This window comes from Miscanthus floridulus, chromosome 10, assembly GCF_019320115.1.
Source record: "Miscanthus floridulus cultivar M001 chromosome 10, ASM1932011v1, whole genome shotgun sequence".
In the NCBI taxonomy this organism is placed as follows: Eukaryota; Viridiplantae; Streptophyta; class Magnoliopsida; order Poales; family Poaceae; genus Miscanthus; species Miscanthus floridulus.
Window position 1 is genome coordinate 16,655,693 of NC_089589.1, and position 15,494 is coordinate 16,671,186.

At 47.6% G+C, this 15,494-nt stretch overlaps 1 protein-coding gene across 1 annotated transcript; it reads right to left on the bottom strand.

Annotated features, from left to right (window-relative positions):
- Positions 1–807: 807 nt before the first annotated feature.
- LOC136487753 (transcription repressor OFP13-like) lies at positions 808–2,570 on the bottom strand. Its single transcript, XM_066484857.1, has one exon. It carries the CDS (start codon positions 2,245–2,247, stop codon positions 1,042–1,044), a length of 1,206 nt encoding a protein of 401 aa, XP_066340954.1. The 5' UTR covers positions 2,248–2,570; the 3' UTR covers positions 808–1,041.
- Positions 2,571–15,494: the final 12,924 nt, after the last annotated feature.

Consider the following 15,494-nt stretch of genomic DNA (forward strand, 5'->3'; position numbering starts at 1 on the left):
TTGGCTGATTTGGTGTAAGAGAAAAATATTGTTCTAGCTGGAAATTTACAATCGTTTACGACCAAGCGAGCATGCTGAAGGTGTTTGGTGGGATTTTCTTTATTTTGTGATGGGGTCCTGGTCCCTTTGTCTATTGCGGTGAAAAGAATCTCCAATAATATAAGATCTTTCGCAAGATTTTCTTGATTTTGCGGTGGGGTCATAGTCCCTTTGTCTGTCCTGGTGAAAGAATTTCTGATAACGTAAGGTGTTCGGCGAGATTTTCTTGAATTTGCGGTGGGGTCACAATCCCTTTGTGTATCGTAGGGAAAGGAGTCTCGGATAATATTGGCGAGATTTTCTTGATTCTACGGTGGGGTCACCGTAGCTCTAATTTTGATAGAAAACAACACGCCCTAAATCATATTACCATGTGGGATAGCGGCTGGATGAGCAACAAGTTCAATTATATATTTATGTACGTGCGTTGTTGTTGTTTAAGCTACCTACTAGTACTGTAGCCGCCACTTGAAATTAAAAGTGCGTGTCAAACCATACTCCTACGTTTCACGCACAGTCACAAGCTGCAATTAATGCGTCGTGCACTAGCGGCCTGTTCATTTCGACTGAAATGATCGTGGATTATTTACTGCTGGCTAGCTTAGCTGGTTTAGTGTGAAAGAAAAATATTGTTTCAACTTATAATCCACGATCGTATACGATCGTATAAGCCCAGCCGAACACACTAATGATTCCTCCGACCTATACACTGTACCACAGTTCATGGAAACCTCAAAATAAAGGCAAAACACCTCTAAAAAAAATCAGAGACAAAACAGAGCCAATATTGCGTACGTATAACCTAAAAATAACAAGAAGCAAAATGTAGTGGTTTCGTAATACATGGTGACACGGTGGAATGCTGAATTAAATTGACGCACATTCCAGATCTAAATCGAACACTTGTATTTTGCTGGCTCCTGATTTATCCGAAACCTTGCTAGCTACTACTAGTAACTTGTGAGTAGTACGAACGAAGTATACAGCAATGCGAGCAGAGCATCAAGAACAGGAATAATCGAGTGCATCTCTGCTTGTGCAATGGCCATCACTTGATCTGTTTCCGGCAGCAGCCACCTCTTCCAGATCAGACGAAGCAGCAGAGGAGCACGACGCACCGGCACTTATTCCACATTGCTCATCCATGGTTGCAGTTGCAGCTGCAGCTGCGGTAGTGGTATTGGTAGCGCCACCGCCACCGCTGCTAGTACTGGAGCTGCTGCAGCAGCAGGCGGTCGTCGTCGTCGTCATTGTCGCGGTCGTGGTTCCGGTGGTGGTGGCGGAGGGAGAGGCGCTGCTGCTGGTGCTGCTGGACGTGGCGAGGCCAACGAGGAGGTCGACGAAGGCGCCGACGATGAGCGCGTGGTTGTGCTTGCCGTTGATGCGGAGGTACCAAAGCAGCATCTCCTGCAGCGCGGGCCAGTCGCGGAGGCCGTGCGCGGCCACCATCTCGTGCATGGACGCGCGGAAGTCGCGGAACGGGTCCTCCGAGTCCAGCGCCACCGCCACGCTCTCCTCCACCAGCGACGACGTCAACGGCACCTCGATCTCTGTCTCGGCCTCGCTATCCCCGTCGTCGTCGGACTCGGAGAGCAGCACGCCCGCCGCGGACGACGGCAGCGCCGCCTGCAGCAGCGTGGGCGCCTCAGCAGGCGGTGGTGGAGGCGGCGCCAATGTCCGACCCGGGGACGGTGAGGCGGCGAGGATGGAGTTGGACGCGGCCGCGGGCGCCGGGCCCGCGTCGAAGAAGAAGCGGTCGGTGGAGGTGCGGCCAAGGCTGCGGATGACGGCCTCCGACCACTCCTCCGACGCCGTCGTGGTGGATCCATCGTCCAGGCCGTCCGCCGCGTCCCCGCCGTCGTCGTCGAAGAAGAAGAGGCAGGAGTCGGCGGCGTCGAAGTAGACGGAGTTGACCGTCTTGTACATCTCGTCGCCCGGCGCTGCGGCCCCGCGCGGCTGCCGCAGCCTCCCGCCGCCGCCGGGTGCTGCTGCTGCTTCGTCGAAGCCGCGGCGGCCGGCGGCGGCCGTGGTGCACGGCCGGTCGTCGTCGCCGCCGCTGCCCTGCCCGCGGAAGGACGCCGTCTGCGGCTTGGTCGCGCACGATGGACATGGCCACGGCGGGGAGGGGGAGGGTGCGTCGGCGGCGGTGCCGGGCTTGGAGTGCCTTGAGGAGGAGAAGATGGAGGCCAGGCCTCCCTTCCTGCCCATCGCCCGCCGGACTCGGCTCGGACACAGCGCACCCGCCTTGGATATTGAATGGATGGATGGATCAGAAGTGACCGGTGAGTGAATCAGTATGAGCCCAGCGAGCTGAAACGAAATTACGAAAAGGCTCCGGATGGCTGCAATTACTCGGTGCAGAGGTAGCAGTGCGAGAGAGGTGGAGGGAGGAGGGAGGAGGGAGGAGGAAGGTCTGGCCGTGGGTCATGGTCATGTGCACCCCGTATTTATGTATTCCCTCTTGCCACCTCGCAAGGGCAGGGGCGAGGTCGATGGAGAGTTCCATTCCATTCATTCACTCATGTCATGGGGAGCGGGTGTGAGGTGTGGTAGCTACCGTCTTGGGAGGGTGAAGCTGAAGAAGACGAGAGGGAGTAACGACGGACGCCATTATCGCTATCGCGTCACGCGACGCAGCAGCTCCGATCCATCATCACGTAACTGGCCTGAAATGACAGACAGGATCAAATGATCCATATTTGTGTGTTTTTTGATTGATGACGAGCGAGTGAGTGCAGCTGCGGTTAAACTAGCGCTGGTTGCCTGGCTCCTTTTGCAACAGAACGGTAAGACGGTGAAAAGAAGAAGAAGGAAATCTCGGCCACCTGCAGTCTGCAGCTGCCAGGAACAGTCTGAAACTGAAAGGAATGCAACATGCAACAACGTCTAACTGAAGGTTTACTTCCCCTACTGTTTGACGTTTTTGTGTGCATCCAGGACTAGGAGCTGAGCTGGGGGTCGTTGCGACTGCAGCTGCAAGCATGGCCAAGCCAAAAGTGCATCGAGAGGCACATGTGTTGCTGTTGTTTCTGCACATTTGTTTGTTTATACGCTGCATTCGATGGAGTCGCATCGCGCATATGCATGCATGCTTATTTTCGAGTGCGTTCGATCGGTTTTCTTTTGTTTTTGTGATTCCGAGTGCGATCGTTTTGTCAGCAAGTGAAGTGGATGAGAGAATTTTTTAAAAGGGCTGACTTGCTCTTGCCCCCCTATGCACCCTTCGCTAACTCTGAGAAATTCCATGTCGGTTGTCCTTCTCAACCCTCTCCCCTGTATGCGTAATTAGCGTATAGCTCACAACTTAAAACATTGTTTTTTGACTGCCACTGTTCATGAGATCGATGGTGCAGAAATAAATGCTCTGTTCATTTGGCTGATAAGCATGTCTGAAAGTATCATTGACTGATTTGTTACGAAAAAAAATACTTTTCATTGACTGAAAAAGTACAGCATATAAGCAAGCCACCAGTGCGAAACCTGCTGCTGCGATCAGGGCAACCAACGGCTAGAAAGAGGAGGACATGAGCATTTATGGACAAGGTACCGTGCAAGAACGAGGCACACGGCATGCAGCATTCTTGTTTGAATCCTATACTTGCTTGCTTCTGACCACGACTAGTAGGAGTATATATATATAAAAAAATACACGTTGTGGCAGCAGAAACACGAACCGCACGTTACTTCCTCAGACTTGAGGAGACACCACGTAGAGTACACAGGGTTTAATTTGTGAACAAGATCAGCAGCACATAGACAACTCCAGTCACTGTTAGGTGCTACTTGAGTTTTGATCCCCCGGACACACCTTCCGATCCATTATTGTTCATGCATTACAGTAGTCTCTAATTAATTAATCTTCGATCGACAGGAATTAAAAGCAAACTCTCATTGTTGATTAGAGAACAAAGCTTTATTTCCGGTGGGGAACCGGGTCACCGGGACTAAAGGTCCTCCTAGCTTTAAAAAAAATAATGCCTCCCACCGCTGCGTCCCGTGAGATTCTTTTAGTCCCATCTGACAAAGGATGTGATGCTTCCCTTTTGAACTAACCCATCGGAGGACTTTTAGTCCCGGTTGGTATTACCAACCGGGACTAAAGGGTCCTTTAGTCCGGGTTGGTGTTACCAACCGGGACTAAAGGTTGGGGACTTTTAGTCCCGGTTGGTGGCTCCAACCGGGAGTAAAGGTCCACTTTTAGTCCCGGTTGGTGTCTCCAACCGGGACTAAAGGTCCCCTGCCACTGTGCCGAGCGCAGTAGCTGTTGGGCAGGGACCTTTAGTCCCGGTTGAAGACACCAACTGGGACTAAAGGTCTCTTTAGTCCCGGGCGCAAAAAATGCCGGGACTAGAGCCCATTTTGACCTCGGATGAAAGATCTGTTCTCTACTAGTAGTGCTACTAATAGCGGTATTACAAGTACATATTACGGCAGCACAAACACGGGCCTGTTCGCTTCGCTGAAAAAATAAGCCAAAACACTATTCTAGCTGATTTATTGGGAGAGAAAAACATTATTTTAGCTGAAAAAAGAAATCGAAAAATATGGATTATTATAGAAGCGAACAGGGCCTACGTTCCTTCGTCAGACTTGATGAGACAGCACGTGTATGTACACAGGACCGGGTTTTGTGAACATAAACAACTCCACTCACTGTTAGGTGCTACTTGAGCATCACAAAGTTAATGGAATCTCTCCTAGAGAGAGCCTTGATCCCCAGGACACACACACCTCCATATATTGTTCATTACAGTAGCCTCTAATTCGTCTTCGATTGGCAGGGGAATTAAAAGAAAACTCATTTATGATTAATTAGTAGTGCTCTACTAGCTAAAATATCGGTCCTCGATGCTTGATTAGTACTCCTACACGCTAATAGCTAGCGGACTAGCGGTATTGGTGAAGTGCCGCTGCGTCGTCCTCTGCCGTGACCCGTGAGAATTAATGAAGCCACTCTGATTGCTGAATCGTCATGTACAGTGGTGAGTAACAACACATACATTGCATGCACAGCCTTCGCGCGCGCGAGATAATTGCATGGTGTCGGTGGAGTTGCATTTGTTGCGACGTTGCGATCCGATTCCCTTGAGCTGTTGTTTAGTTTCATCTCAACTTCCAAAAAGTTGCTACAGTACCTGTCATATCGAATGTTTGCAGCCTATGCATAGAGCATTAAATATAGACGAAAAGAAAAACTAATTGCACAGTTTGGTGGGAAATTACGAGACGAACGTTTTGAGCCTAATTAGTCCATGTTTGAACACTATTTACCAAATAAAAATAAACGTATTACAGTAGCCCCAAAATCCAAATTCCTACGAGTAAACAAGGGCTGAGTTTCCGGCCGGCAAGCCGCAGATTGGCAGATGAATGACAAGCAGACGCCGTCTGTCGTCCATGCCATGCCATGCGACAACGATCCATCCGCGCGGATGAATGCATCACAACTCCATGCCCTTGGGAGCCTCGCGGACAGGCAGCCGTTGTCCCGTCTGATGACGACGAAGCACCGAAGCAGATTCCTTCCTTCCGCGCACCGCATCTCTTCCTCTGGAGGCCGGCCGGCGCAGCGCATGCCGGAATCCGGCCGGATGCATGCGTGCGTGCATGTGTGTCTCCCCAACGCTCTACACCTTAGCAAGGAGAGGCTGGAGACCCTGCCGGCTGACGCCGCCCCGCCATGAGCCCAAAGCCCATGCATGATGCTCGTGCTCGTGCCAACCGACGCCCACATGCATGCTCAGTTGCTCACATGGACAGTTGACCGTACACTATATTAACGCCTAGAATATCCGCAGGCTCCTCCACATAACACCACTCCACGTCATCCCAAAATCCTGCTGCCGTCGGATCTCCAATCGTATGGTTCTGAGTGTTTGGAGCGGATTCTGCGGATAGCGGCTTCTCGTCATTTTCTCTAGCTTCTACGGCTTCTCCACTGCTTACCTTTGGCTTCTCAGGCTTATCATCCGAATCCAATGAGACAAATATATATCGGGTTTCTGCTTCTCCTTCCCCAGCTTCTCCTTCCCCTCCTCTCTCCTCTCCGTTCTCTCTCCCTCCCTCACGATGCGGCAAGGGCGACGGCCACCGGTGCGACCGGGGTGCCACTGCGGCCGCCCTGCTCCTCCCCCCCCCCACCCAGGCACGCCATGCGACCAAGCCCTGGCGGTCGCCGCCGGCGCGGCTTCACCCCGGCGCAGCCTTCTCCCGCTAGTCCGCGCGTGCTACACAAAACCCTAGCTGCCTGTGCTTCATGACTTCGACTGCGTCGCGAGCTGCCCCCGGCGGCGCGACCATGCAGCACGGTGCGGCAGCCCCGGCACAGGCGCCCCCGGGGCCACGGCCCTTGGCGGCGGTCCCTGCGGGCGCAGCTCGGCGCGAGCAGCCGCGTCAGTCTGCGTTTGCTCCTCCAGGTACGTCACCCATTCTCTTCCCTTCCAGTTGTGCCTTTCTCTTCCCCTCCTGTGTGCCTACTAATCTAAGTGTTATTTGAGTTCAGTTGTTATGTGTGCTATTGCCTAGGGATCAATATGCATGCAATTCACAGTACTGCCAAGGGATCAACTATACATGCAGTTCAGGAAAAAAACAACAAAAGATTGGAGAAAACAAAGATGAACAGATATAATCTATTTACAAATGGCTCATTTGGAGACTAAAGCAAATTCAGGATCTGTCTTTTGAAAACCAAGACGATAGTGGAGGGTTTCCCAGTGGAGTAAAACTCCTAAATGAAAGGTGACCGGTTCTCACCATTTATTGCATTGGTAAGTTTGTCTTGTGCCTCTTGGTTAGTATACTTAATTAGCTCAATAATAGATTGTGAAAGGTGCTTTGTCCCTTGTGCATTGATAAGAATAGACTGTGATGACGCTTCACGATAGAATGTGTTGGTTACTAAATAACCTCTCATTCTAAATGAAAAATAATTACTTGATGTCCTTCTTGATTGATTGCTCTATGACTACCTTTTGTAGTTTGGGGCTAAAGCAAAGTAAGATCCAGCTTTTGAAAACAGGGCCGTGGTGGAAGGTTTCTCACTAGCAAAGTGAAAATCTTGAAATGAAGCTTGTGTGCTTCTTTGCACTAATTGCATTTTGATGTTGCTTCTGCTTTATATCAGGTGCTACCAAGTATGCATACTCTGTATATATCTTTCAGCTTTTGTTCTTATCCATTTTTTATTGCGCTTTATGCACATCGGGTTTCTAGCTCAATGTCAACACCTTGCACATTCCAATATCTAAAATCTTAGAAATATAAGCAAAAGCATTAATAGATAACTGACATAAGCTGCACTGACATTAGAAGTGTGGTAGAACCGCCTAATCTAATACTCTCTCAAGGATACTTGTCCTCTATTAGACACTAAGTACCCAAGAGAGTGCACTAAATCGTGTTGTTCCGTCGAGCACACCCCAAGGGAGAACTCGAAAATCCATATTTTTCCATTAGGATCATAAATGAGAGGATAAAGCTTACAACATTCTTAACCATTTCTTACATCACTTTATTACAACATTAAAGTACTTAAACAAGTTGAATACAATAACGGAATTAAGATAGTTTTAAATGTAAAAGAGTTTATACATTTTAGGTTCACAAGTTTTATTTTGCAGCGAAAAATAACATATGATCAGAGTTACAGCAAAAATAAAAATTAATTTAATGACATGGTGAAGCATTAACATAGTGGCATTTCATATACAAGATATGCTAATAGATTTTACATCTTTTCTTATAAAACCTTGAGTGAGGGTTATAAATAAACACTACGATCCCAGCATGAAAGGAATACTCTCTGATCCCACTAGGAGATTTTCACGCACAAGAGTCAGCTCTAGCATCCACCTATCACCTGCAACAGGGGAATAAAACCCTAAGTACTTGATTATACTCAGCAGGACTTACCCGACAGGAGGAAAGTAAAAGACTCCAAGGATATGCAAGGCTTATTTGGCTTGCTGGTTATTGTATCTGCAGGAAGCATTACTAAACGTGGGTCCTTATATTCAATTTTATTAGCAGTCATCATTAGTTCATTAACTATTCATTCTATGCAAGAACCTATGCTACTTTCAAGCATGTGGTAAGCAATCAGAACCACTTTACCATCTTTCATATTCCAGTTCTTACTATAGTGCTAGATCATAGCCAAGTCATACCGTCTCACAGAAACAGCGATTCGCGAACCAATGTATCCCAGCTGGGTACCTCGAAACTCACTCCTCGCTTGTACCCCAAGCACAAACAAGACCAACCCGTTTCACTCCTGTCAAGGGGTCCAGGTCCTGGTCTAAACTTGGACTCCAAGCCCCCACACTTGAGACCAGGTCTCAGTATGGTGCTTAGACCTCCACCTTTCCCCACCTTCAATCAGTCAGCCCAAAAAGAACCGGAACCCATGACAAGAGCGTAACGAGTCTTCCTGCTCCCATAAGAAAGTATGCGCTTAAGATAATAAGTCAGTGACCTGACAACCATCCACAGCAACGGACGGTCCTCAATCGACACAGGAGGGACAAATGCAACCGGAGCCTGGCTTGGTTGCTTAACCAAGTCTAAATCCAAATCCAAAGCACAGTTCCGCCCGGTCTCCAATTATCATCCATATATATATTCCATGTGATAGTTATATGATAATAAGAACAATAATGTCTTTCCTATCTCTCGCGAGTAACAGGTAATCACTCGACTTCTACCGGAATCCTTTAGCATAGAAATCTACATGATCCTGACATACTAGTAAGACTCATAGGATAATGATATATATATGCAAGTGGATTTCATTCAACTCCTTAAAACTTAATGCACAAGCATAAGTTAAAGTGCAGAATAATAGGGGTTATGCACCGGTGCTTGCCTGTGTAAGATATAACCAAAGGTTAGCACTCCATCATAGTGACACGATCATTGAGGCACCATCTTTTTCTATTTCCCTAGTCGACTCCACGATCCATCGTTGTTCCTATTATGATATATGTGGATATAACGCAGAAAACATAATTAACCAACGACAACTGCAACTCTAAAATATGATTACGCTCCGCAAGCTAACGAGCTAGCTTTAATGACTAACGTACTAGTCTATGTATCCACGTCGTCAAGTAAGGTTTTGTCTCCAGAAAAATGTTTTAGTTCTAAAATCCTAAGGTGTGTCAGTATTTTATTGATTAAATATATATTTTCAACTAGGGCTCCTTTAGCTACCCTAGCAACTAATTATTATGGAGCTACAAAAATTACACTAAACACCTAATAATGTTAGGAATTTATTGTGAAAGTTTCAGAGCCAACACTATCACCCATTTATCACAACAATTCCTATAAGTTTATATCTTACAATATTAAGCATCTCAATTTAATTAGATAACTCCTGAAGATATTATAAAACTATATGAACAAAATATACTAGCAGATAGATTATGATTTTAGGAACCTAACAAAATTAGTTTCATAATTTTTGGCCAACTACACAAATTTATTACAAGTTTGCCTTAGAAACTAAATTAGAAAATGTAACAGAACCGACCAATTATACGAAATTAAGTAAGAAAATCATCCGCCAGAGCAGACGATTTAGCAAACTTAAGCCCGTATAACCTGGTAGTCCGTGAAATCACGAAGGATTTCAAACCAACTTCCATTCCAGCCAAGATCGTAATAAGTTTAGCGGTCACCATCACATATTACATAAAAGTTTGCATCTCAGATACATCAGAGTTTAAACATAGTTATTACAAAACGAGTTCGAATAAAAGTAGCGAAAGTCATTTGTTCAAAACCACACACACTCACACGGAGTTCAAATACAGTGCCAGCGAATGATCATCTCTAACAAAAGCATCAGACGAGACATAAGGAATGACCATGCCCATGGTCCTAAGCATCACCCATCACAGGATAAAGGCAGTTAATACAGTAGCCGTAATACATCTGCCCATCTGCAACAAGTGGGAATAAAACCCTGAGTACGAGAAGGTACTCAGCTAGACTTACCCGACATAACCGAAAATAAGTGACACCAAGGATTATGAAGGCTTTATAGTAGGGTAGCTGACTCATTTGCAAAGAAAGCATTTTTAGCATTTCAAGAACCTTTCTAAAGACATTATTGCCAAGTTAATTAATTATAACCTGTCGACTAGATTTGCACCTATACTAGAGCAAACATGTGATTAAGCAGATAATGATAACCAATGATCATTAAACAACTTCCATAATGTCATATTCATTATAACTGTCCTAGTGTTCCATCAACATTTACTACGATAAAGTAACTCAAGTCAAGTGCTCATTATCCAGGAGCGATGGCGATTCGAATCGATTCCTAACCAGCTGGTGATTTATTCCTTACACAAACCTCACTCACCCGCTAAAGTGAGATATTGATCACCGAGTCAACTATCCAGGAATCTCAAGTTTGCCAGGAACCACATGTACCCGGGGGCCGACCGACTGCACTTTGGTCTTATCATCTCGCCCCCGTGTCCTACCACACCTGCTCTGGCATAGTGTGCTGCGGGCAATCTACTCGGCCCGAATAATCTCCCAGCTTCACGGTCGGAAGGTACTTTATCCGGCCAGCTAAATGTAAGGCATGCGTTCAACATGACTCGAGGCCCAACAGCGGTCGGTCCTTAATCGACACAGACGGAAAGCACTACAGTCCAAAACTCTATAAGTCTCCGTCCGGTCTCAACTTCATTTAACACTTAGTTATACCATGACTTCATAGTCATCCAAGCAGATCTAGGTAACCACCTATAGCTCGTAGGTGGCAGGAAATCACCCGACTTCTACCGGTCTAAGCCAGCTAAGCATTGACTCGACGGTGGATACCAGGGTAACAAGGATATAGTATAACAAAGGTAGACAAGGTATAATGCAGCAACGGTTGCAAACAACTCCTGAACGTAATGCATCAATTAAAGTAAAGCATTTAATTAATAATTGCAAACCAGGAGAAAATGCTCCAGGGCTTGCCTCTCTCGAAGGAGCTCGGGCGGTGATTGGGGCACTCTGGAAGTTCCTCAACGTCCTCCTCGTCGGCTTCAGACACTTCCTGCGGCTACACCTCGAGCTGCTCCTTGGGCTCCTCGGGTATAATGACTGGGTTCTCGGTTTGCGATCCTGTATGATGCAATGTGCATAAGCGCTTATGCAATCAGTGCATCGAATGAGATGAATACAATGGATATGTTTGAATGCAAGGTAGTCAACATCATCCAAGAACATATACTACAAGCATATGTTATCTACTGCATTCTCTTCTACTACTAATATGCTAAATCAACATATCTTATTAAATGCTTCAAAGATACACCAAAGCTTCACTAATTTCTTAATCACACATAAAGCAACACTTGATTAAACCCTAATTAATAATAGGTTTGAATAGTAACATCTATTTTTTATTGCTTAGAAAAATCTTAGAAAATTACCATAGCACAGTACTACCCTAAGTAGTCTAACATCAGATTTTTATGGTATTTGAATGAGTGGATTAGCCTACACAAAAATAACAAGCTATGGCATGATTATGAACATGAAAATACTTTGTACTGTGAAAAGTGTCAAACAACAGAGTTAGTATTTTTCCTATGTTCTTCATAGCACACAATCACTGTACAAAAATTATCACATGCATGTTTTATACAAATTTTGCTCTCTAGCAAAAATAACAAAAATCAGCCATTAAAGGTACTTGAACTACACCTCAAAATTTTTCTACAGCACATGCATGACACATATTTTTCCTAGGAAGTACATTACATAAGAAGATTAACAAACTTGGAAATCATATTTTTCTGAAGCTTATATGTTTTTCTACATATTTTTCAAGTTATCAGCAATATCCATGATTAAATAAAGTTCTACAGAAAAGTATCTCAAAAATGACATGGAATAATTTTCCCAAGTAGATCTGGTGATAAGGAACCTAGCAAAATTTATTTCAATAGATTTGGAGCAATTTTGAGTATCCAAATATTTTCCAAATCATTTCTCTTTTCAAATAATAAAGAAAAACTGAAAATGAAACTTCCTATTGCTACTGGGCCGGCCCGTGGAAACCAGCTGGCCCATGGCCACACTTGGCCCACTCAGGCTGAGCGAAAGGGAGAGGCAGCTTGGCTCGGGGCTTCGGCCCACGACCACTTGGCCTAGCTCGGCCGAGGCGAAGGCCATGCCGGCGCTGAGACGTCACGGCGGCACGGCTCGGCCAGCGGGGCCGGCGGCCATTACCGGCCGTCTCAGGGCAAATGGGTGAGCGCACGGGGTTCGCAAAGAGTTGGCGAATGCGAGCAGGCAGCTAGGCAGGGTGGAGAAGGGGAGGAAGGGGGAGTTCCACGGCGGCCGAGCACGGTGGCGCCATGGCCGACGGTGGCGAAGCTTGGAAAATGCGCTACCTTGGCTCAAAAGATGGCACAACCACGAGCACCAAGTGTCGGAGAGTGAGGCAGACCTGCTGGCGCTTGATTGCTGGCCGTGGTGGAGGAGGGGCAGCGAATTCGCCCGGCGGGCTGCGGTGGCGCTCGGTGGCAAGCTTGCTGCGCGCGGGAGGAGGGGCGAGCACGGGAGAGCGAGAGAGCGGGCGAGATGGAGTGGAGAGGAGCGCAGCGTGGTTGGCAGGTGTAGATGGGCGTGTGGGAGCAGACGTAGGCTGACTACGACGCGCGGCGGCATCGACGGCGCATGGCCACCACGCGGCGGGCGTGCTCTGCCGTGGTCGGAACGGCGAGCGGGAACGGGCACGGCGCGTGCGGAGGCAGGCCCGACGCGCGTGGGGCTGGGCTGGGCCGAGGCAAAGCACGCGGCGCTGCGGGAGGCTCGCTGGGCCAGCTTCGGCCGTGGGCCGAGAAGCGAGGCGGCGGCCCATGAAGGGAGAAAAGAAAATTTCAAATTATATTTTCAAGAAATTTTCAAATACCAGCTTTCAAATATCATTTTGAGCAAGAAGATGACATCTTTTGAAAATGTCCCAAAAATGAAAGTTGATTAGAATTTAATTCTCTACAACTTTGCTTTTATGACCAAAGTCCAATTCTTGATAGATTTTGAATTATAAAATTAAAGTCAATTTTAACTCAAAACCCTAATTTTGGAGAATTATTTTTAAAAGCAAAATTTGGCAATAATTTGAATACAAACTTTGCTCCAAAAATTGGACTAAATAATTCTAGATGATTTACAATGATAGCCAAACATGTTTTACTAGCCTAGCAAACATAATCAGGGCAAAATAACTCTAACAAGTGTATGCAACATTCAGGTTTCACAAACATATTTCGTATGTTTCGAAGCAGTGTTTCAGTTATTATTGTCATGATTGGGCATGTATGATTAGGATGCTTGATGATGCATGATATGCATGATTTGCGGTGCCTAAATGCTGGCATAACACCGCGGTGTTACAGAAAATGCTTAGAAAAACAAAAAGGGCCGGCAGCAACCCATCGAGGCCCAGCAGCCCAGCGGCCCAGCGCGGGCATGGTTGCATGCACGTCACGACGGCCCAACGTGGCCCAAGGCCGGGAGACCCACGCGCGGCGGTGGCTTTGTAGAAAAGCCCCCGAGCTTTCAGGGATTAATACGACTACTATGCGCACTATTCCTACAGTCGGCAACCTTGCAACCAAACCATCAGATGTTTGCACCTCTACCATAGGGAGATCCCTGGGATCCCGCGCGTGCCGGCACGGCGGCCGACGGCCTAAGGCGGTTACGCTGGGCAAACCAAACTCGCTATGACAGAAGTAAGAGGACGACTACCATCTACGGCTAAACACACGAGGATTTTGTGGTGGTTAGGGGCTCAGAGACGCACTGGCATGAGTTATAGTGGCGAGCAACTATCCACGGCAGCGGCGTGCTAGTTCTGATGAGCTAGAGCCACCTGAGGACTAACGCATGAGCGAGTGAGCATGAAGAGCTTACAGCGAGCTTGCTCATGGTGACAGTTCAATCAAAGGTGGTCTAAACAGGGCTGGCCACATATGACCAAGCGGGGCGATGGCGCTCTATGATGGACACTGGCGCGTCACCCCACCAACGACGAGCAGCCTGGGCGAAATAGCGTGAGCACCGGATGGAGGAAGTCAAGCCGAACTCAGGGTTACGAGCAATTAAACTATTACCGCTCTAACATGCCTTACCCTCAATCCACATACTGTGGCGGCGCCCATGGCTGGCGGCGAGCGAAACCTGAAATTGGCCATGGCTAAACCACCGCTGGACCCAACGAGAGTGGGGCGTCTAGGTAACTCTCCATATTACTCACTGGTACAAGGAATTGGGCTAGGAGGGCTTAGGTTGGTGATTATGAAGGGGAGAGGAGAGCAGCGTACTACCACCGCTACGTCGCAGGGAGCGGCCCTAGCTGAGGTGACCCAACTAAGACCCAACAAGGCAGGGTACCATGAGGACACAACCGCATGAGCAAGGGCAAGGGTCATGTTGTTAAATGCTCGGGTGGAACCTTTAGGGGTGCTTGTGCGGCCATGTATACGCGACAAGTCACGCCACGGCGCCGACAATAGAGCTGGGGTAGGTGGGTTGAGTGGCAGAGGGAGAGCGCTGTAGTAACCAAAACAACAAGAGGACAAGGTGCAGCCCTGCATGTGTGCTCAGACAGTGCCACGGTCGGCAGCAACTCGCGCATGGCGGAGAGCGGCTGTGGCCACACCTGGCCCGGCGGGTAGTCGACGCCACATGGCTAGCCAGCGGGACAGCGATCACGGCCACAGGGTACGCTAGCCAACGTGTGGCGCAGCGCATGGTAGCAATGACCGGCAACAGTGCAGGTAGCCCGTGACGGCGCGACTTAACACTTAGTTATACCATGACTTCATAGTCATCCAAGCAGATCTAGGTAACCACCTATAGCTCGTAGGTGGCAGGAAATCACCCGACTTCTACCGGTCTAAGCCAGCTAAGCATTGACTCGACGGTGGATACCAGGGTAACAAGGATATAGTATAACAAAGGTAGACAAGGTATAATGCAGCAACGGTTGCAAACAACTCCTGAACGTAATGCATCAATTAAAGTAAAGCATTTAATTAATAATTGCAAACCAGGAGAAAATGCTCCAGGGCTTGCCTCTCTCGAAGGAGCTCGGGCGGTGATTGGGGCACTCTGGAAGTTCCTCAACGTCCTCCTCGTCGGCTTCAGACACTTCCTGCGGCTACACCTCGAGCTGCTCCTTGGGCTCCTCGGGTATAATGACTGGGTTCTCGGTTTGCGATCCTGTATGATGCAATGTGCATAAGCGCTTATGCAATCAGTGCATCGAATGAGATGAATACAATGGATATGTTTGAATGCAAGGTAGTCAACATCATCCAAGAACATATACTACAAGCATATGTTATCTACTGCATTCTCTTCTACTACTAATATGCTAAATCAACATATCTTATTAAATGCTTCAAAGATACACCAAAGCTTCA